The sequence below is a fragment of the Homalodisca vitripennis genome, chromosome 8 (assembly GCF_021130785.1).
Source record: "Homalodisca vitripennis isolate AUS2020 chromosome 8, UT_GWSS_2.1, whole genome shotgun sequence".
Classification (NCBI taxonomy): Eukaryota; Metazoa; Arthropoda; class Insecta; order Hemiptera; family Cicadellidae; genus Homalodisca; species Homalodisca vitripennis.
In genome coordinates, this window is record NC_060214.1 from 65,214,146 (window position 1) to 65,236,043 (window position 21,898).

At 34.2% G+C, this 21,898-nt stretch overlaps 1 protein-coding gene across 1 annotated transcript in view; it reads left to right on the forward strand.

Annotated features, from left to right (window-relative positions):
* Positions 1–11,688: 11,688 nt before the first annotated feature.
* LOC124368204 overlaps positions 11,689–21,898 on the forward strand; it is a 42,014-nt gene continuing 31,804 nt past the window's right edge. The window contains exon 1 of the mRNA XM_046825479.1: positions 11,689–11,789. Coding sequence (XP_046681435.1) covers positions 11,689–11,789 — 101 coding nt within the window. The remainder of the gene's footprint in view (positions 11,790–21,898) is intronic.

Here is a 21,898-nt window from a genome sequence, read left to right on the forward strand (position 1 = left end):
CAAAAACTTCATTTTTATTTTTAATACATACTATATTCAGGCGCATATTTAGACATGTGTTATTCTGTGCACACGCACAGGGCAGAAAGATTTGGAGGGGAGCAAAGTTTTAAAATTTATACTCATAATAAAATATTTTCAAAGCATTACAATAATTATAAAGCGCTGTTATATTACTTATGAGTCATACAGGTTTAAGATTGTCTTAAAAGGGTTACGCTATACTTTTCTATTAAATAAACTATTTGTAAAGGGTCATTATCTGTTAGGCCTTCACCTTTACAGGTAAAAGTGTATGCCTCCATTCCATGCTCTGTTGCTTCGATTCGGGTGTGATTTGTGAAAGCCATATTTCGTCTTCAGTTAAGAACTGATACAAGAAGCCGTCACCTTCTTTGTGATAACGAGTCAAGAACTTCATCGCACACTAAAATTTTTGATTTTTGTGCTTCTCTGTTAGGGGTTTCAGGACGCAACGGGAGCATAGTTTTCTGAACTTTAGGTGTTCAGAAACAATTTTGTAAAGTACTAATCTCGACACGTCAGGAAATTCGTTTGAGAGACCTGTTATTGTGAAGTGCCTGTTCTCACGCCACCAAATCGTCTCTAACGAAAGAAGGCCGACTGGAGCGGTCCTCATCATTGAATTGTCGTACCCACTTATGCACTTTGCTTTTACTCATAAAAGTATCACCGTATTTTGCAAATCTGTTGATGAATTTTTGCAGCAGGCAGGTTCCTTACAGACAAAAACCGTATCACTGAGCGGACCTCACACACAGCAGGTGAGTTGAGATCTTAAACATTTTGAAAGCACAGAACACAACTGTACAGGTTAGCTACAGAGCTGAAACTGAACACATTTGTTCCCGAGGCATGCCGGATGTTCATGTGCTCGTTGCTGTATGCGCACGAACTACTAGAGTCTACAACCAAACGAACCGTACTTAAAAAACATGCCTTGTACAATAATCAAAATCTACAAATTGAAACTGACATTGTTTAGGAGTTGCTCCTTACAGATAATAAAGGAACAAGCAAAATCTTTTACAGGAAAATAAAGAGCATGAGCTAAATTGGAAAACAAGTAAATTATTGGATAATACATGAAGAGAAATTTCACCAAAGAATAAAATGAGCTACTAAATGGAATAGTTAACGTAAAATTACTATTGGTAGTAAAATAGTAATATGAACATAATTTATATTAAAATATTCAAGTGTTTGCAGATAGCCATGGGAAAAATCTGTTTAACCTGTTGACGAGTGCACACGGCATTTGCAGTACCGCTATGACGCTCCATACTGAGTGCCTCATTGACCAGTGACAGACTTTTAGGGAGTAAATAAAAAAAACTTTTAAATGTTAACAAACTTGTTTATTATAGTTTAAATGTATATAAAAATACATTGTAGATTGTTAAAAGCAATAATCTCGTTTTAAAACTTTGCTAGTGTGTGATACTGCTCAAAACAAGGATATATACAAAGGGCGACTTCACATGTTGAACATTCATAGCTGGTTTCTTTTCTTCTTTGTCCAGTTTGAGTGGTGTGTTTGCACACATAGCACTGCCTGAGTAGTTTACGCTTCTTTGTGTCATTCTGGGGGAGTCGCCTTATAAAATGGCGACCTTGGAGGCGTAGCGGGTCTTGTGTCCCGCCTCCGTAAAATAGTTTTAAAAGTTATCACCAGGTGCCATCACGATACAGGACTAGCAACACTGTACAGCGACACTATTAGGAACAACTGAAAAGTTCCAAAAATCTCCGCTAGACGTCACAGTAAGTCAGTGAGAACGAACTGACAGTCATTAGTCTGCAACGGAAAATGCCGTGCTTCCTCATATGGGACCAAACGGCAAATGCCGTGCGCACTCATTTGGGTATGTTTTGCTGCACTCGTCAACAGGTTAAAGTGCTTTCATTATATTTTACAGCTGACTGCAGTTGTATGGGACTGCAACTTTGGTTGCACCCATGGAATTTAGTGTCAGGAATGCAGAAGTAAAAAAAATTTGGAAAACCACTTTTTTCTGATACCTGTAACAAACATTTTACATGTCAGAAAACCAACAAAGGGGCTATTGTTTATGGACCCTTACAAAATCTAGATTCCATGATAAACCAACAAGTGAAATATATGATATGACATTTGAAGAGCTAACTGAAGATTTTAGTAGTAAACAAATGAAGCACTTGATTTGTTCTCCAATGGGTTGTGTGAGGGAGGATGTTCTGCCTAAACATTTTGCAGCAAACATATCACACTTTCAAAGAAAAACATGTGCTTCTATTACTGTAGTCACATACAAAGACAATTCAAGAAGATTACTGACTAATGGACTCTCAAATTTGGACTTTTTGTTGATTGAAACAAGCCATATGGGAACAGAGTATTGAATCTTAACATGACACAGCAAGATCAGATCTTGGTCCTCATCATTGAGCTCATACTGAAGCGGTCCAACCACAAGAAGAAACATCTTTAATTACTGATTCCTATCTTCAGAAGCTCTCCATGATTAATGACACCCTGTGGAAGATGTCCCCTCTGATAAAGTGAATAGCTCTACTGTATATACTTTAAAGTGCCAACCAACGACAATTGTATCATGCGCACAGATCAAAATGTATCTGGTGTAAATGAATCTTGTAAAGAGTATCAGACACTTTTAGTGAAAGTGAAATATCACATAAAAATAAAACAAAACACACTTTTCAAACACGGATAGTAAGTTTTTAGCTATAACTTGGCTCATCAACATATAAAAAAAGTGTAAATCATACATGTAGGTACGCAAAGTCTAAACAAAACCGTCTTGTAATTTGAAAATCTTGCATAAAAATATTTAATATTTAAAAATCACAAGTACCACTAGAAATTATCTTAGCAGAAATAAATCCCTTTGTATTAGTTCTAACAGACTATGTAATATGTAATATTCACAGATGAATTAGAAAGATTTAACTTAAATATTTATCATATTGTTTTGAATTATTCACATGTAACAGCAACAGTAGGGAGAGAATTAATTCTGGCAAAATAGAATTTAAAAGGAAAAAATGTATACTTTGCAGCAGTAGATCAGCTATGTGAGGATAAAAAATTTGAATGTTGTGTTTCAAAATTTAAAATTGGTAGCAGAGATACTTTATAGACAGGCGTATACAGGACCCCACATTTCAATAATAAGGCATTTTAAAATAGATTAAACAATCTAATTTAAATTGTTCAATATAAAAAGAATTATTTGGTTATACCGGTTGACAATCAATATGTTAAAAGAGTCTTCTTCTTCAAAATAATTTTAAAATATTTTAACTTATCATGGTACACAAAATTTAATATATTTTCTAACAAGTCACTGTGAATGCTGCATGTTTATTTGGACAACTATTTAAGCATTACAAACAAGCAAAACGTAAATGTATCTGGAATAGCCAGAGCACTGTCTGATCATGATGGTCAAATTCTTGAATTAATATAATAGAATTCTATGGGCTACTTCAATTTTTTATTCCAAGAGTTCGAAAAGAAAAGACAAATTTATCTGTAATTGGTTAACTGATATGAAGGACAAACCTCAAACACATTTCCACCCCCCCCCCCCCCCACCCCCCCCCCCCCCCACCCCCCCCCCCCCCCACCCCCCCCCCCCCCCACCCCCCCCCCCCCCCACCCCCCCCCCCCCCCAATTAACTTTCAGCAACCCTGAATTGTCACCCTCATCATTTCAGCTCGAAATAGTGCACACCTTCATCGCAATCAATCGTATTTTGCAAGCTATAAAATATTGTATTATGTTCGCACTTACACAACCATACTCCAACTTCATCTTTACCGGCAGCCCTTTATCACCAGCCTTATATCAGGGCTGGAAATACATCTGTCTGTACCAACAACTCCATGTTATTAGAAATGTTAAAACAACTTCATGCAGTTGTTAGAAATCACATGGCTTCGTATTTGGAACTAGGCATTCCCATCTGTGGCACCTTATCTTGCCAGCCGCACACCAAGATTAGGAGTTTAATCGGATTGCCCGGCTCCCTATTTTGGCCAGCTGTATACCATCGACATCAAAAATAATTTTCAGCATATTTTTTATGAAAATACGTCCACAGAAAGGAGTATTGTAGGAACGGACAGAACGTAACAAATATTCAATGTACTATATCAGTAAATTTTATTTAACTGACCAAGAGCCAACTTATTTCGAATAGGATATGCATAGCTATTATACATATTTATGGATTTGATGTGGTTCGACAAATTGAACTTATATGCTTACAATTTCTCTCTCATTTGACCACAGATTCTTATAAAAATTTATTTTTATAATAATAGACTATATGAAGCTGAGGCTAAAAGTTTTTCAACAAACGAAAACAAATACACAAAATGTATAACTAATTACAATACATATGACAATATCGATAAATCACGGTAACAATAGTTCAGTGAAAAATTAAATAGAACAAATTTACAGAAATAAAGTAGAGAATAATCATATTAATAGCAGATGATACTTTGTAAATAATAATAAATATTTCATTTAATTAAAAACGAAGTGATTCGGCTACTTTTCGAGGTTGTAGACATGTGGTAGAAACGTCAGCAAAAGAAGAAGAAAGATCTTGAAAAGGTCAATATTTGAGTTAAATGATGTGTTTTACGACGTGCAAGCGTGTTGAATTAAATTACAAACGTACTATTTGCGCATTTCTCTTGGGAGAAATGAGTACTGTTGACGTAAGACTGGGCGGATCGCACTTTGGGTCACGTGGGAGTTTTCCCATCCGATCCACAGCGAACAACATCCAGGCCTGGATAGCGATTTAAATGGATCACTGCTTACCTTTTTAACTTAAATATACGGGTAAATAAGGTGGAATTTCAAGCCAAATTTTAACCCTTCAAGTTAAACCATTCGAAATGTACTGTTTGCACAGACGGATACACATAAAAACAGAAAGAAACATCATCGTCAGCTGGTGTGAGAGACTGCGCTCAGCCAAAAAATCTCGTGGTGACTAATTTTAAATATGTGAATACGTTTTAAGAGCACAGCCCTACATTTTTGGATCGATACATTTATTCTAACATTTCCTTGTATATCTTATATATATATATATATATATATATATATATATATATATATATATATATATATATATATATATATATATATATACACACACTACTGGAATTTGCATATTCTTAGTATTTTGAAAGCGGTTTGAGCTTGTTTGTATGTAAAAGATATACACGGAAATGTTACAATAAATGTATCGATACAAAAATGTAGGACTGGACTGTGCTCTTAAACGAGTGTTAACTATGTAAATCAGTAAATTTCATATTATCACTCGGTTATCCAGTTGTTAACTATGTTCCAAATTTCAAGACTCTTAGTTTTCGCAAAGTTAAGATAATACTAGTTAGGTTATTGTACGCAACAGATATACAAGAAAACGAGTTAATAGACACTTTTTAATAACCATAATGAAATCCACGCTCCGTCCATTCGAGTTTTAATCTGTAATCCCAATCGATGTAACATAAGTAAAAAAGCCATTTCCCTTTTAGCTTGTTATGAATATTACATAGCAGATGCTAAATATCCAGGCTTTGTATGAAACCAACCAATCTAACAAAGTAACTTCAATATAAGTGTTGAAAAGGTTACTGAAAAATGCCACATGATTAATTTTTACATTAATATGTTGTTTGCTAATTTATTTATTTATTCGATACCAACATAGTTACCCATGAAACCAGTGTAACCAGAGTCACTTTTGGACAAACAGAAATGAAGACTTCCAATAGACCAATTTTGTTCCCATATTCAATATTGTAAAGATACTAGAGGTGAAGTTTCACATGAAATTTCAACCCTCTGTTCATTCAACACTTATAGACCGTACAGACTGACAGCAATTGGATTTCATTCATTAGCAAACGGGCCAAAAATTACGTTATAAATGCTCAGCCAAGAGTGGAATAGCCATTGGGTATAGACTCGCCCAGAAGAGTAATCACGCTGCACAGTTAGAAACTGTCTTGCTTATACTAATACGTGAAAAGGTGGACAAAGCTAGGTAGGCTACAATAACAAGTTGCAATAAATCATGACCAGCTGTGTTCGTGTTTTCCACCAATTTAAACCTTTAACACTCATAAGAGTAATCATAGCACTCAGGCTATGAGACAAGAGCGGGAGATATTTGTATTCTAGACCTACCAAGCATGCGGTGGGAAATCACCCTGACATAGGAAGTCTGAAGGTAAGGCTGGCCCGAAATGGGAACTTAAACCAGTACCAGAAGGAAGGCCAAGCTGGAAAAGGTTGTGGTTTTCTTAACGATGCAGCCACGGACTTCTGTATCTTCACAACTGTATCACACAGTTTTCACCACGGTTTCACGATATTACTAATTTCCATCAACACGATGTAATTAGTAGTCTGGCATGCCTTCTCGTTACATCACACACTTCTCCTTTCGTCTTTCAGGCAGCTGTACCACAAACCTCTAATATTGCGTTGAATGGCTTCTCAGGTCTAAATCTCCTAATGGCAACACCTAGAGGTCTCTCGCATTATTTCAAATTTAAATGAAACTGGAATAAGTGAAATACCATTTTGTATAAGGTTGAAAATATACGTATTCCATGGTAACCTTGCATACTTTATTTTAAATCAGTTTTATAAATCTTTGCAAGTTCAATAATTAATTCTGTATTGAATAGAAGAAAATAAATATTACAGACGTGGCCAAATTATAAGACTCAACTCAACCTATTAATTTTCCCTCTTTTATTAAATAACAATGTAATATGCTTTTGTGACCTCTTTAACTTATACTTTAACACGTAAAGAGATATTTCTTTGTTTGTTTCTATGTAGCAGGCACTACTGAATGAACCAGTGCCTCCACTTCAGTTCCTTTTTTATCTCATTTAAGCCTCAGCGTCAGCTATGCCGGCTTCGAAGCACACAGGTTTTTTTTATTATTATTATTGCATGATTGAACCTCCCCGGGATTTGAACCCGTGATCTCTCGGTTAGAGATCCGAGACTATAACCATTAGTCTACGGAGGAGGACTGATTCAGTTCCTTATACTATAAATAATAGGCGTCAGCTTAACTATGTAGTTTTACCAATTTTAGAGTAACTAATTGTTGTTTGGTGGTCATAATCCACTTAATCTGCCTTTTAGTTGCGTTAAGTTATTGTAATATTGAAATAAGTATTTATTAAGCTTTTGAGAACTATTTAAAAATACTGTATTAATTTTTTTGAATGTCAAAAAAATTCACTGAATTTGTGAATTTTCATTTTCAGGTAACGGGTACGAAAGCTGACTTCTCACCTAAGAAAATGGCAACTATAAGGGTTTTTGGAAGAACAATGCTATACTCAACGTCAGATTACACCAATATTAGACGTATCAAAAACATCTGTGGGTGAGAACTAAATAATAACCTTTCTATAATGTTAATTTGGAAGGAAATTGCATAGAAAAGTGTGGTCGTAAGAAGATTGTTAGTAAAAAGTTGACCGAAAAATTTACAAATCTATCACTCTTAAATATTAGAAACACTAGCAAAGATATTTACAACCGAATAAAGGACTATGGTGTAAATATTTCACCTAGAAGAGTTAGATGAGGTTTAAATGATTAAGGGCTAAAAGCGTGTAGGCCGAGAAATAAACAAAATATCACTCCCTCCATGGTAAAAAAGTGACTTTGGTGTAGGCCTACCAAAAAATTATGTTAACTGGGACAAAGGCACGTTAAATTTTACTTTATTAAATAAAAATAAATAAATTAACCAGATATACCTTTTGATTTGTGTGATAAGTAAGATGGCACATTACAATTCTTAGGCCATGGGCTGTTCTAAGTAGTTTTTAAAAACTAAGATTTTTATTTATAATTTTAACGATCTTTTGTTGCAATACGTTTTTTCAGATGAATCTGTATTTCAAATAAGGAAGCAGACTCAGCAGTTCGTAAGGAGACGGCCTTAGAAGGAGTTTTACCTAGAATGTGTCAAACTGTGAAGCACCCAAAATCTCTTATACTGTAGAGCCTAATATACAATAAGGAAAGATATAAATATTTAAATGTTCTGAAAAGAAAGTTAATACCTCAATTAATTCATTTTCAGCCACGATAGAGCTCTTTGTCACCATGCTTAAAACACTCAACAAATATCTGACCAAAGAAGAAATGTGTTCCTCCATGGCATAGAACATCATCCGGACATGAACCCTATGGAAAATCCAAGAGCCATAGTAAAACGGAGAATGAAGCAAAAGAAGATATCATCCAATATGGACAGTTTATGGCGAACTCAGACTAAAATTACTAAAGAATAACACTGTTTACTAAATACTTTAGTATAAACTCGTCTTTTTGTACTTTTGAGTTTAGTAATTTGGCCACCACTTATATTGATAATGCCAAATTCATTTCTGTTTAGGTTTTATATTAACATGCGCATCACTTCATTCATCCTCATGCCCTCTTCATTACATCCGTACCGGTTTAGGCTATCTTTTAGACGCGGACTTGTGTCAGTCCAACCAATCTTTTATCATATTTTGCTCACACAATCTTTTATTTTCAAATGCCCCGTGGCTTTGCAAGAGAATCTTCAATAGAGTAAAACATCTAATTAACTTTGCAAGTCCCATAATGGCTTCTAAGCCATATCGTCGAACTAGACCCACTCTGAACGTTTGGAGATGCAATGACTTATCCATACAGATTACTAATTCAAAATAATCACAAACTAAATACGTTTAAAGGCTATTATTCTCATTATCATTTTAAACTTTAATAACAAACAAATTGGTACAATTCTAAACTACGCATGATAACACACTACTATCCCGAAGGCATAATTCCATTAATAAAATATTCCAAAATGTTTAATAAATGAAAGCTCGTCTATTCAAAGCTTAAATTAATTTTGAAACAAATCTACAGTTATCATTCATTACACAGTTAGAGCTTATTATTGACAAACACTTAAGATGGCCTGAACAGGCTTCCTTGTTATGTAATAGGGTCTTTACCGGTGTTCACAGCCTCAAGCGGCTGGCTTCATATCTACCACAGCAAGTTAAAATAATGCTGATAAAGACTCTTGTACTGCCTCACTTCAACTACTGTGACATAGCCATTAATGACATGACTGTGGAGCTTTCAAATAGACTCCAGCGTGCTCAGAACTTTTGCATTAGGTTCATTTCCAATCTCAGACGTGATGATCACGTAACGCCCTACTTTAAACAATTATCTACCTTAAAATTACAAGATCTTCGAGACTACCATTCACTCATTCTGTTGCACGCTCTTTTAAATACAAATTGTCCCAGTTATCTTTCAAACAACTTTTAATTTATGTCTGAAATAAGTGAACGAAATACAAAGAGGGGTGCGTCCTTATTATCTATCACAATTCATCGAACAACTACCTTTAATAAGTAATTTAAAGTTTCTGCCTGTTGATTGTGGAATGCTTTATCTGTAAACATCAGAGCCATCGATAAGCACGCTCGCTTCGGGTCGGAGGTCAGGGCCTTGATGTTGGGAGCTCAGGGGGTATAGCGGTTGGCGGCTTTCGAGTGTGGTACTTAGGGCAATGGATTGCAAGTTGAACGAATGCGAGTGTGTCTGGTAATAGTAGTGTAAATATGTATAAAGTAATTATTAAGTCATTATGTAATAATTGATGCTTGTTTTTTTAAACTAAGGTTCATTCAATATATAATTTAAATAAATGCATTTATGTTTAGTTAAAAACGTATATATGTTAATTTAATTTGTTATGATGTTAAGTTGTAGAGAGGACTTTATAGTCCTAACTTCGCCTCTAATAAAGACATTTTTCATTTCATTTCATTATAAACAAGATACTTGTGCCCCAGATCATGTGTCGCGAGACAGGGTTCGCTAAGTTTCAAGGCTATGAGCGTTATTTCAACAACAACCTTGTAGAATATGGTATATTACATTGTCCGAGAGCTGCCTTAACCTAACTACCGGAAAGTATGTAAGGTTACCAGTAATCGTGAGAAGAGAACTGCTGTCTTCCTACATGGTGTAAAGAGACAAGGGTGTGCTCATGCGCATGTGGGCGGAGTCACGGGCGGCGTGGTGACGTCAGCCAGTCCGCAGATCTCACTAGCCGCCACGCGCCGGCCTACTCCGTTCCACGTGGTTGTTGTTTACTGCTGTTTGTACGGTCTTTGTTGTTTTAGTGGTTCGTTCTTCTATGTTTATGTTACTTTAAATTTAAAACATTAACTTTTTAATGCCTGGGTGTGCAGTGTTTGGTTGCAATAACTACTACCGCTCTACAAAAGAAACTGATTTCAAGTATTACACGTTCCCCAAAGATTAAGATTTGGCAAGGCAGTGGATCCAGGCTTGTCGGAGGAAAGACAAGGTAAATATAGAAAGAGCCAGAATTTTTTCAGTTCATATTAAAGGTGACTGTTTTTTCAACCATTGCAACACAAGTTGTTGCAATATTCTTCAAAAAACTTTAGAAATTTGAGAAATGATGCAATACCAACACTACATCTGCCGAGTACTGACACAATCCAGGATACCTTCGCTCGGCAGCAGCGATACAAGGTTAAAGAGAGAAAACAAATATTCAAAGAAGTTTTGGAAAATGTTTCTAATGTAAATGCTCAGTCTCCATGCGAAAACGGTAAAAAGTCGCCTAGAAGAGGTCGAGAAGAAATTTTCAAAAAAAGTTAAAAACTTAATTTTTACTATGTGTGACTAATTTATGTTTCATTTGTGTTATCATAGTGTTCTTATCCCTTATTGACATGAAGGTTATTTACTATTTAAACATTTTAGACAGTTATATTTCTGTATTGTATCATATGTTTTTCAATTGCAATAAACACTTATTTTTCATAAGTATTTTGATATGCAGTATGTAATTTATAAAAATAAAAAAAAAGAATTACATTTATATATCTGTAAAAAGGATTGTTCATCCAAAGACCTGTCAGCTATCAGAACAATATAAAGCGAAATTATCATCATTGATTTGAAACTAAGATTTGATATCTGAGTTCATAGAAAATAGGCGTAAGTGTAACAGCTTTTGACCACGGATATTGTGAACATTTTATTAGGAATAATGAAAATAAAGCTTAACATGTTAAGAATCTTAAGTATGTTAAATAATTTTATACACAAATTATTTACACATTTTTTGTCATAGCTGTATCTTAACGTTTCACTTGCGTAGCAAACTGTTTTTAGTAATAATACGAATATTTGTACTATGAAATAATAAAAATAACGATAATTTGAGAATATAATTATTATATAATTAAGTGAACAGTACCAAAACATTCAAAATAAAAAAACTATTTGGGGCCTTTAATGAATCGGATTGTTTAAACATTATATTGTAGCATTAATGTTGAATTAATAAATGTCTTAACTTTTCTATGTAAGACTAACTTCAACAAAACTTTAATATTAAAAACAAATTTCAATATTATAACAAAAGAATACAATCTTGTATTAACTGACAGCTGTGAGAAACACTGCGGAGCACGGTATAGAGCAGGAAGCCAGCGCGTCGTTGCGGACTGAGTGACGTCATGCGCGCCTCCGACACAGTTTCGTTCACCGTATGAGCACACCCTTGTCTCCTTACACCATGGTCTTCCTAGATCCCCCTCTCGAAATTGCATGCAATGGACGTATCCTTGATGCAAGACGCATCCTGGCCAGGTGAGAACCATCTATTGAAGGGACATGCATCATCGATCTCGATCTAGTCTAAGCAGAAATGAAGTTTCAACCAAATTTCAAGTCAACAGCTCATTTTGATACCAAGAATATTCGTTGAATAATACATTTCAATAAGGATCGTCTAAATCCCCTAGACAGAAATGCAATATTATTGCGCTCGATATCAACTAGGACAAAGTGTAAAATTTTAATCCGTTCTCGAGGTATGCTGCGGATAGTTAGGCTTTACTAACGCTCATCCAATTGTTAATGTATTATCACCGAACTAAATGTGTCTTATGGTTTCATGCAAATGCTAAAGACCATAACTCACTCCGTTCTCGTGATATACCACGGATAGTTTAAGCTTCGCTGACGCTCAATCATAACCAAGGGACGAACATTTATCATCATCAAACTTATCTTGCCTATGCAGAGATAGAGTTCCGTATAAAATTTAAAGTCTACAACTCAATTCATTCTCGATTTATGCTACGGAAGACATACAGATGTAGAACAGGAATCTTACCAACCTCCGATTGATAAGGTTTCACTATTTCTCAGCAAAAAAATCCGTACAGTCTGGACCATTCAAAACGATTTAGTTAGGTTGTGCATAGAATTGCATAACAACAATTTGTAATCCATGTCCGTGATCTCTAAATCTCATATTTTGCTGTATATAAAACATTAGGGTAAACAAGTTCCAAAATAAAATTATTGGATTGCAAGGCATCCAAAGAAACCTAAACCCTCAGGTAATTAGTGCAGACAAATTTAAACAGCTGATTGTTGTAGATCACAAACAGTGCTGTCACGTAATGGCAGTGAATATTTTATAGTACTCGCGTTTTTAAGGGCGCATTATCTCCCTTAATTAACCACCGAGTTCTGTAACATTTATATAGTTAGATTTGTAATTCAATTTTTTAACTAAAACGTAATAACCGTGACTTTTTAATCATAATATGATTAAAACCTGTAAGCGTAAATATTTTTAAAGACGACATATTACGCTTACAGGTTTTAAGAAGCCGCCAGTTTGGAAATGTCAATTCTAAAAATTTAATATTTTGTCTTTAATAAGCCTCTAGGTTATAAAGATATATACAAAGTTCAAACTTATTGCAACAAATAGTTCTCAAATTAAAAATACTAAAGTAAAGAAACCAAAATGGCGGCTATTCGGATAATTATTGAGTTTTCGAAAGTTTTCATAATGATATTTTGGTTTTTCTTTGGTCCATAAATAGTACCTAAAGATATTGCTAGATATTGCCGGAACACTGTAAAAATATCCTAACCCTGAATAACTTAAGCAACTAGTAAATCAAAATTGAATTTTACTTTTGACTTCTGAAATGGTTTTTCGCACAAAATCTACAACAGTGATGTGTCCAATAAACTTGGATATATGGGAAAGCAATTGATTACATTCTTACGCTGTCAGTAACGATATAAAACTGCCAAAATAGAACAGTATTTAGCTCACAGTTAACTGCAAGAGATTAAGATTAGCAGTAAACTAAATACGCACAATTAAACGATGTGACAGTTTTAATACTGACTAAAATACGCAAAATGCCAATTAAAGATTCTTAAATTATTTTTCATTATTCCTGATATAATTAGGCAGATCTCTGAGATAGCAATGTGACTTACATAACCAATATAAATACCCCAGAGAGACTTCAAACTATAATGTAGCAATACAGAAACAGACGATGTACGGTATAATGAATTGATGACGTAAAACTATAACTACTACCCAATGAACATTTTGGTCTTTGCATAGATTTTTTGAACATTGATAGTTTAAAAATTGGCAAGACCCCAATATTGTGTCCTACTAAAAATGAATTAAAGACTGATTTAACTCAGCTCTTATGGTGTAATCGCTTGTAGAGTATGTATAAACACTGACCGCAATCGGAAACAGTAGTTGTTTCCAAACTTTAACCATGTACAATGGTGCGGTATATAACATGACTTCAAATAAATACACTACTGCATCACTCGAGCGGCTGGATATTTAAAATTTTTTATCTATCTGTACGATATTTTCGAGAACAAACATATCTTTAAACTTGAAAATTTTCATGAAGCTTCATTTCTATGAGTAACATTAATTTCGCTTATGTGCATGTTACCCATGTGATTTAGCAGAGCTTTGGTGAACAGCTTTACATTGGTGTTATGGGTAACCATAATATTGGTTAAAAGTTATAGCAACGATGCGACATTTTAACGTTCGATATCACTTTTAATTTTGAAATTACTGGGCCCTTAAATTATAAACTAAGAGGTACTTGGACCTTTTATGGAGGTAAGGCAACGGCACTAAGACCCGCTGCACCGAAGCGGGACGTTAAGGTGGTGCAATCAATTTTGGGTTTACTAAATTTTTTTTAATATAATAGTCATAATCCTTCAAGATACCCTTCCTGAAGACAGAAAAAGAACAACAAAATGTCACGAGAAATTATAGACATTGGACGTAGTTATTTTGGGTCTTATAATCAGGCCCAATGGAAAACGTGTGTGATGACAAGGTTTCCAAAATTTTACAATAAGTATGTGAAATATGACCAGAGGGAATGACATATTTTCTTATTTTGAAACAAATGAAATGTTATGTTTAAAATGTTACGGGAAAATATTAATGTTATATATTTTGAAATTAAAAATATGTTACTACCTCTAAGAAAATGATATCTAACATTTGGAGTATTTAAATAGTAAAAAAATACATTCATGTGGAATCTGTGTTACTTCTTAAAACGACACCGCACGCCTTCGGATTTTCAGTCTGCTTCCTGCCGCGCTGCTCGTGGATGTACAAGCGGGGCAGTCAACTTTGAAGAAATCCAAGTTCTCTGTCTACGCTAAATTATTCTGCACCTGTTCAGGGTTCACTCTATCGAAACTCGGAGAGAAGAGAGCGAGAAAACCCCATCTCAAAATAAACCAGAAAACGGAAACAGTACATAAAGGTAAATTCCACAGATACATCCAGACACAAGGTTAGACACCAGGCAGACGACAAGACCAGCTGTAGCTAAAATTAGAAAATAGGCTAGGCACAGCTACCGGACCTACCACCGACCAACAAAATATAAGTGGCAGATGCCACAACGATAAAATAGCGGAATAACGACCCTCTTATTTAAAACTAAACTAATATTTGGGTCGTTGGGGCAACGATCGGTGGAGTAATCGAACCAGACCCGTACTATAGCATTTTAACATGTAACATAATAATGCATGTAGTCCAATAAAAAGGCTGTATACTTCGAAGTTGGTTTCGCTAAACGTGGTGAGGCGTACTCGTACCTTATTTATTACTTATGTTTTGGTCTATCATTTGACGAAAATTTAATATTGATTGAACATTTTCACCAAAATGTTTCCTTTTATAAGTTTTAAAGCTCTGTGACTTACTTTTGAAAACTTACTACCAAATCGAAATGTTATAATTTTCAACATTATAGTACAAAGGTTTTATATTTTCAACTAAAAGTATTACCCCCTAAAAATGGTTAGAGGTAGTCACATGGTTAATTGTAAAAAATATTTAAAAGTGTAAGAGAAAAAATCTAAATAATTATATTTCAAATGTATTTAAAATGAGTTATCACATAATATACCCTTCTATTAATACATTTAATTATACCCATTTTAATATTTACAAAACATTTATTTTAAATTTTGAAAATACAATTAAATAGATATAATTTAATTAATACAATATTTTACTAGAATATAATAGTTAATAACATTATTTAGTTAAACTATATTTTATTTCATTACTAATTTAACTTAATTTAATAATTTTAATTAATAAATTTGAATAAAAATACATGTTTTCCATATTATTTTAATAATAGTTTATTTATGTTATTTAAAATTCCTTTTCTTACTTGCCATGCAATGATATATACATATTAGATTGTTAAAGGTATTAGTAGTTTGCTATTTTCTTGTAATATTATATTAAGATTTGAAATAAAAACAGGGCTGAGTAACAAAAAGTTATTTTTGAGATAATTGAGTTTATTTGAATAGGTATTATAAATGTAGTCTTAGAAGTATGAACCATTTTATTTGTAAAATACAAATCAAAACATATATGCAGAATGTTTCATGTTTCAAAATACAATTATCTCATCCATAGGCATAACAAAAACTGTAAAAAAGTGAAGTGGGCCATATGCAACAAGTGAAACAACTTAGGGCTACTGGCAACAAACGAGCTATGGCATAGTATTCAGCAAATCATATTATTGCAATCGTCTATACAAACAATGGTTGTAATTAATACAAAATGAAAACAACTTGATTGCAATGCAAAACAGCAATCAAGGCAAATATAGGTATTATTTATTAACCTAACATTTCCTAAGTTATAATTTCCTAATAATTTCTTTATAAAACTGTCTATTTTCAGTTTTAAGGTATGGAGGCAGTGTTTTAAGTGAGTCCTTTCCCACCAGAAAGTTTTAATTTTAGTAAAACTATTAAATTTTGTATAAACTGGCACAGCTGATGGTGGTATTTTTGCTTTTTTGAGGATTCCTTTCTTCGATGTGTATGTGTTCTTACGGCTCCTTCTTTTCTTCGCTCACTTTTCCAACATCTTTCTCATTTATTTCGCCTCTTTCTGTCAGGTCTAATGTCTTTGCCACAGACAGGTGATCAACCACTGCACTGCTCATTAGATTTGTGTAGAATCAGTTAAATAAAACTAAGTAATATTACAATTACCAAAAACTCACAATCACAACCACTCTTGTAAGGAGCCTTGCTGTTGTAAACATACCTCGCTCTCAGCTGATCGGTTCCTGGCACATAGCCCACTTTTCATTGCAATGCTCACTGATCATAGCGCGCACGCTATCTTGCGGAATATTTAAAAACTACTTCCTGATATTTTAAGACATATCCCGTTTTTCACCGAATGTGCGCCGGTAAATAGCACGAATGTTTCAGGTTAAAACAACACTTTTGATTGTTTTTTCACTTAACCAGCTTTTCAATTATTGAACTCTTTTGAAGAGTCCAAAGCAAAAAAGATGATAGTCCATTTTGTTCAATTTTTCGTTTTCATTGGTAATACTGAGTTTATGTTGAGCAGAAGTTGTAGGTGTTGTGCTTTTAACAAGAAGACTGATAGTCCACAAGATACAGACACTTTTAGATTTGTAGTACTTTACAAAAAGGGTGGTAGTCACTTGCCTTTGATACAAGAAAGATGATAGTCAACAATGCAATATATTTATGTTGTTTACACATGTGACTGTTGTGCCTGCAACATAACCTCACTTTGCCCTCTTGTGTTGGTTAAATGAATACAGTTTATGTTAGTGTTTTTCTTTTACATACGGTATTGTATTATATATTTAAGTGTCATAATGAGTGATAGTGATGAACTTCAAAATTTAAAACATTTTAAACATTTAAAACAGTTTTGTGGACCCAAAGCAAGGGAATTCTATGGTAGACTTCCACAAGAACATTAAGTACTGTGGGACATTGTTCTAAATTAGAAAGAAACCAGATTTACGTATTAGTTAAGTGGCTGAGTAAAGGACATTCATCTTTTTTGCTGTGTTTTTATTGTAATTTCCTTCTTTTTTTAGCTCTGTATATTTGTTTCTAATGAATATAGAATTTTAATTCATAAAATTCAACAAGAAATTAAATCCCCTTCAAACAAAAATGAGTAATTTAAACATTTTTCAATATATAAGGTAGTGAGGTGAAAGTAAAAGTCAAAATTCTCTGCTCTGAAAAATCGTCATAATGTGACTATCATCCTTTTTGCTTTGCGCTGATATATATTTGTACCCAAATATTGTAGATTGCAATACTGACACAATTTTATATATTACATTTCTTAGGAAATATTATTGATAGATTGTGCGAAAGCTGAACATTTTACCAAGGATATTAACAAGTACGCCATGACCTTCAAGACTGCAATGCACATTTCAATCTCTATGGTTACGGAGGAAGACCACAATTGATCAATATCCTTTCGCAAATTTGCTACTAATAACAAACAATGACGATCCAATTAACAAATCTTTGCATCATCTCTAACTACAGATATGGTGCTGTTGTGTACAGTGGGTGTTGTCTTTGTTGTCAATGACGTAACATCTTCCCCACAATGTTAACGTTTACGGGCAGTTGTGCCAATTTGCGTCAAGGTCGCGCGCCTAACTTCGCAGAATGCGTTCCGCGAACCCCGGCCGTTATCCGAACGCTAAAGCGAATGTTGCCAAACGGGTTTGTTGTAGGCTGCAACTCAAATATCGACTCACACTTTCCTCACTACTTTCGCATCGCGGCCTTGCTCCTTGATGGAGCGTGATTTCTGCGAGACCTCAACAACGCTTGAGTTTGTTCCTTTTGTATGTTCTGAAGTCAAGGACCTTTTTTGTCACTCTTGAACAGTAATATTTTCTGTATACAGATACTATTTAAAATTAATTAAAATAACACATATTGTGATTAACAGACCATAAACTAAACTATTGTACTGCTTGAATTATTTTGTTGTATCTTCTGATCCGATAAGGTGGTGCCATCGATTTTTGATTAGGTAAAAATTATAAGAATCTAATAATAATAATCCTTCAAGACCCTTGCTGATGACAAAAGAACATTTTTTTAATATCAGGCCCAATGGAAAACGACTGTAGATAAGGATGTGATGTGTTTACAGTAGGTATGTAGTATATTACTGGAGAGATTTATATATTTATTTTGAAAAAACACGAGGTAATTAGTACTATATATAAAATGTTATGAAAAATATTAGAAACAAAAATATATCAAACCCTCTAGGAGAGTTATATCTAAAGGTTTGCGTTTTTTTTTAATCACGAAAACTCGCAATTTATAGGAAATCTGTGTTGATTTGATAAAACATCTCGAACATTCGGATTTTCAGTCTGCTTCCCACAAGCCTTGAATAAATCTCCGACTTGAACTGGAGTTGAGATAGGATAGAGATTTTGCTTAATATCTCCGTCGTGGACCTTAGGTTGTCTGCATGTAACACATACTTAGACCGCTAGGTCGTAGGAGTATAATCGTTTCCTGTTTTCTGCCGTGGCTACGATAACACAGGCTCGTTCCCCCTCCAACTCCGTGTGGTAGGAAATCATCTTTGTTCCATCTGCTCTCCAGGTTATGCTATCGTGTAAGCCTCCTCAACCCTAGATCTAGCAGTTAAACATTACTGTACTGTGAGGGATTTTTTTCATATTATGCATGCGTTCTTTTTGACATTTTTAATAACTATTTGTTATACCCTAACTCTCAGGTATTGTTGTTTTCATAACGTTTTGAAGTTGATTTATATACCAATAAATAAATACACATACACGTTTTGCTATATTAGTTTTATGAGGCAGAACGTTACACCTGAAACATTGTAAACTAAAGTTTTGGCCCATGGAAAAGTTTGTTAATATGCAAAATGTGAGATAAAAAGTTGCTTAATATTTTTGTACTACTTTACAAAAACAATACATGAATAAAAACTGAGATATAACCATTCCTTTTCCAAAATTTGAACGGCTGTGGTTTTGAGACCTTAAAAGATGTAAAAAGTGCAAAATTAATAAAAGTTGTTAATAATTTCCCAGTACTGCAAAAAGTGTAATTTCCGTATTAGTATATACCTCAGTTAAAACGACGCAGATTTGAATAATATACAGTAACCTTAAGGAGATGTTTATGAACTACCTCAATTTCCAGCCAATTCAAACAAAACTTGGTGTTAGACATTATTAAGATACGTTCTCCACGGCAAACCAATAAAAGGTTTAAAGTTGGCGACTATCCGCATTTACTGCAAAATCACGACAAAATGCTAATTTAAAAAAATTTTAAATAGGATAAGTACTTAAATAAATGGACGCATTAGATTAAAATAGATAAATAGACATTCATAGAAATGACGAGTTACGTAAATCCAATGTTCGAAGGTTATTTTGGTTGTGTAATAGTAGAAACTGATCTCAAATAGTCCCGCAAACTTAGTCCAATTTAATATGTTGGAGGAAATTTATATTTTCCAATCGTGTTACATGTTTGAGGAGGATTGGATCTAAGAACAAACAACTAGTAGACATGATGACATTTCCTGTAGTTGTACGAGTTTCTTCATCAATTACAGGGAAATCGATCTGCGATTGACTAGGGGAATTCCAACATCAGAATACGCTAAGATAAACGTTGTATCATTCCTCGTGTGTTGGAGAGAGGAAAGTTTTTGATTATTCTACCTCAATTTTCCAATAACGTTTTGTCAGTAGCTTACTTTATGACACGTTCAAAGCACTGAAATTGAGGGCACTAGCATTGTCAATCATCCTGTTTCCAAAAATCTTGGTGCAATCAGCATACTCCGGCTTCACCAGCAATCCGAAATTGCCAAACGACAGCAAATATCTTGGTACAATCAGCATACTCCGGCTTCACCAGCAATCCGAAATTACCAACCGACAGCCAACATCTTGGTGCAATCAGCATACACTGGCTTCACAGCAAGTTACCAACCGACGTCAACATCTTGGTGCAATCAGCATACACTGGCTTCACAGCAAGTTACCAACCGAAGTCAACATCTTGGTGCAATCAGCATACACTGGCTTCACAGCAAGTTACCAACCGACGTCAACATCTTGGTGCAATCAGCATACACCTACACCGGCTTCACCAACAATCCGAAGTTACCAACCGACAGCCAATATCCTGGTGCAATCAGCATATACCGGCTTCGCCGGCAATTCTAAGTCCCTCTACCAACCTTGATTCTAAATTACCAACCAAAAGCCACATTACGCCAACGTCAAGGTTGCATTGTATAGATACCGGCCTTACTTTCAATCTCCTTTCTCCTGGCTTTATGGAAACACTGAGAACAAGCCGGCTATTGGTAAAATTATCACTCTGGCTTTTTGACAGCATGGTATACTTTCATTGACAACTTTGTCACATTAACTTTAACATAGTGTTTGAAATTCAAGGCTAAGCATTTGTATAGGGTGTATTTTGAAAGGATAACAGGATTTTTGACATTTGCCACCTTTATATGTTACAAAAGGTACGCGTATAACAACGTTTCGAGGATTGAAATATATCTTCTTCGTCGGGTGGGTGAGGTATTAATACATAAAAAATAAACAACTAAAGAAAGAAGAAGAAAGAACTCTTTATTTTTGTATGTATATTAATACCTCACCCAACTGACGAAGACGGATAGATCTCAATCCTCGAAAGTTGTGTTATACCTTTTGTAACATATACGACGGAAAATGTCCGAAATCCTGTTATCCTTTCAAACCTTTCATCGTCAATAACAAACTTTAAAAAAGGGGTTTTGTCTTCTTTAAAACATAATATATTAATTTATGCCAATTATTTGGCTTTTTACTGGGTATACAGGGTGCAAGTTACAATGTTTTAAAGTTGTATAGTTAATTAATTATATGAAAATTGTGACATTTCGTTATCACATTTAAGTAAAGCTAGTGTATAACAGTACCTTTAAATTATTGTACATATTGCATGGATGCCAATAAAAGTTAAATAAGTAAACATATCGTTTTACACCTTTTACTTTGTTATACTATTTGCAGAGTTCACGTTCTATTTATAACACAGAAAAGCTATAATTTTGGTCATACAAATTTAGCTAAGTGTCAGTAAAAGTGTGGGGAAATGTTAGTAAAAGTCGAAAAATATAGTTTATTTTAACAACCGTATGAAAAATGGAGTATTTTAAGTGTAGTTTTTAATTTTTACGCAACTTGCCAATACAGTAAAAGATACATCAGTTTTTGTTAATGTCAGCCATCGTGCATCGTTGTTTGCTGTTTGCATTCGAGGACATGCCATTATAGAGAGCTTTCCAACAACTCTAATGATTGAATTATAAACAATAAAATTTTCTTCTTTTATTAAGTCCTTCCAAAATAATCATATTATTATTAGTAGTTAATAGTGACTACAATCCTACATTTCTAAAGACCTTCATTTCTATCTTGCCCAAATGTGATAGTTCTTGAAAAATCGAAAAAATGTGCTAAACA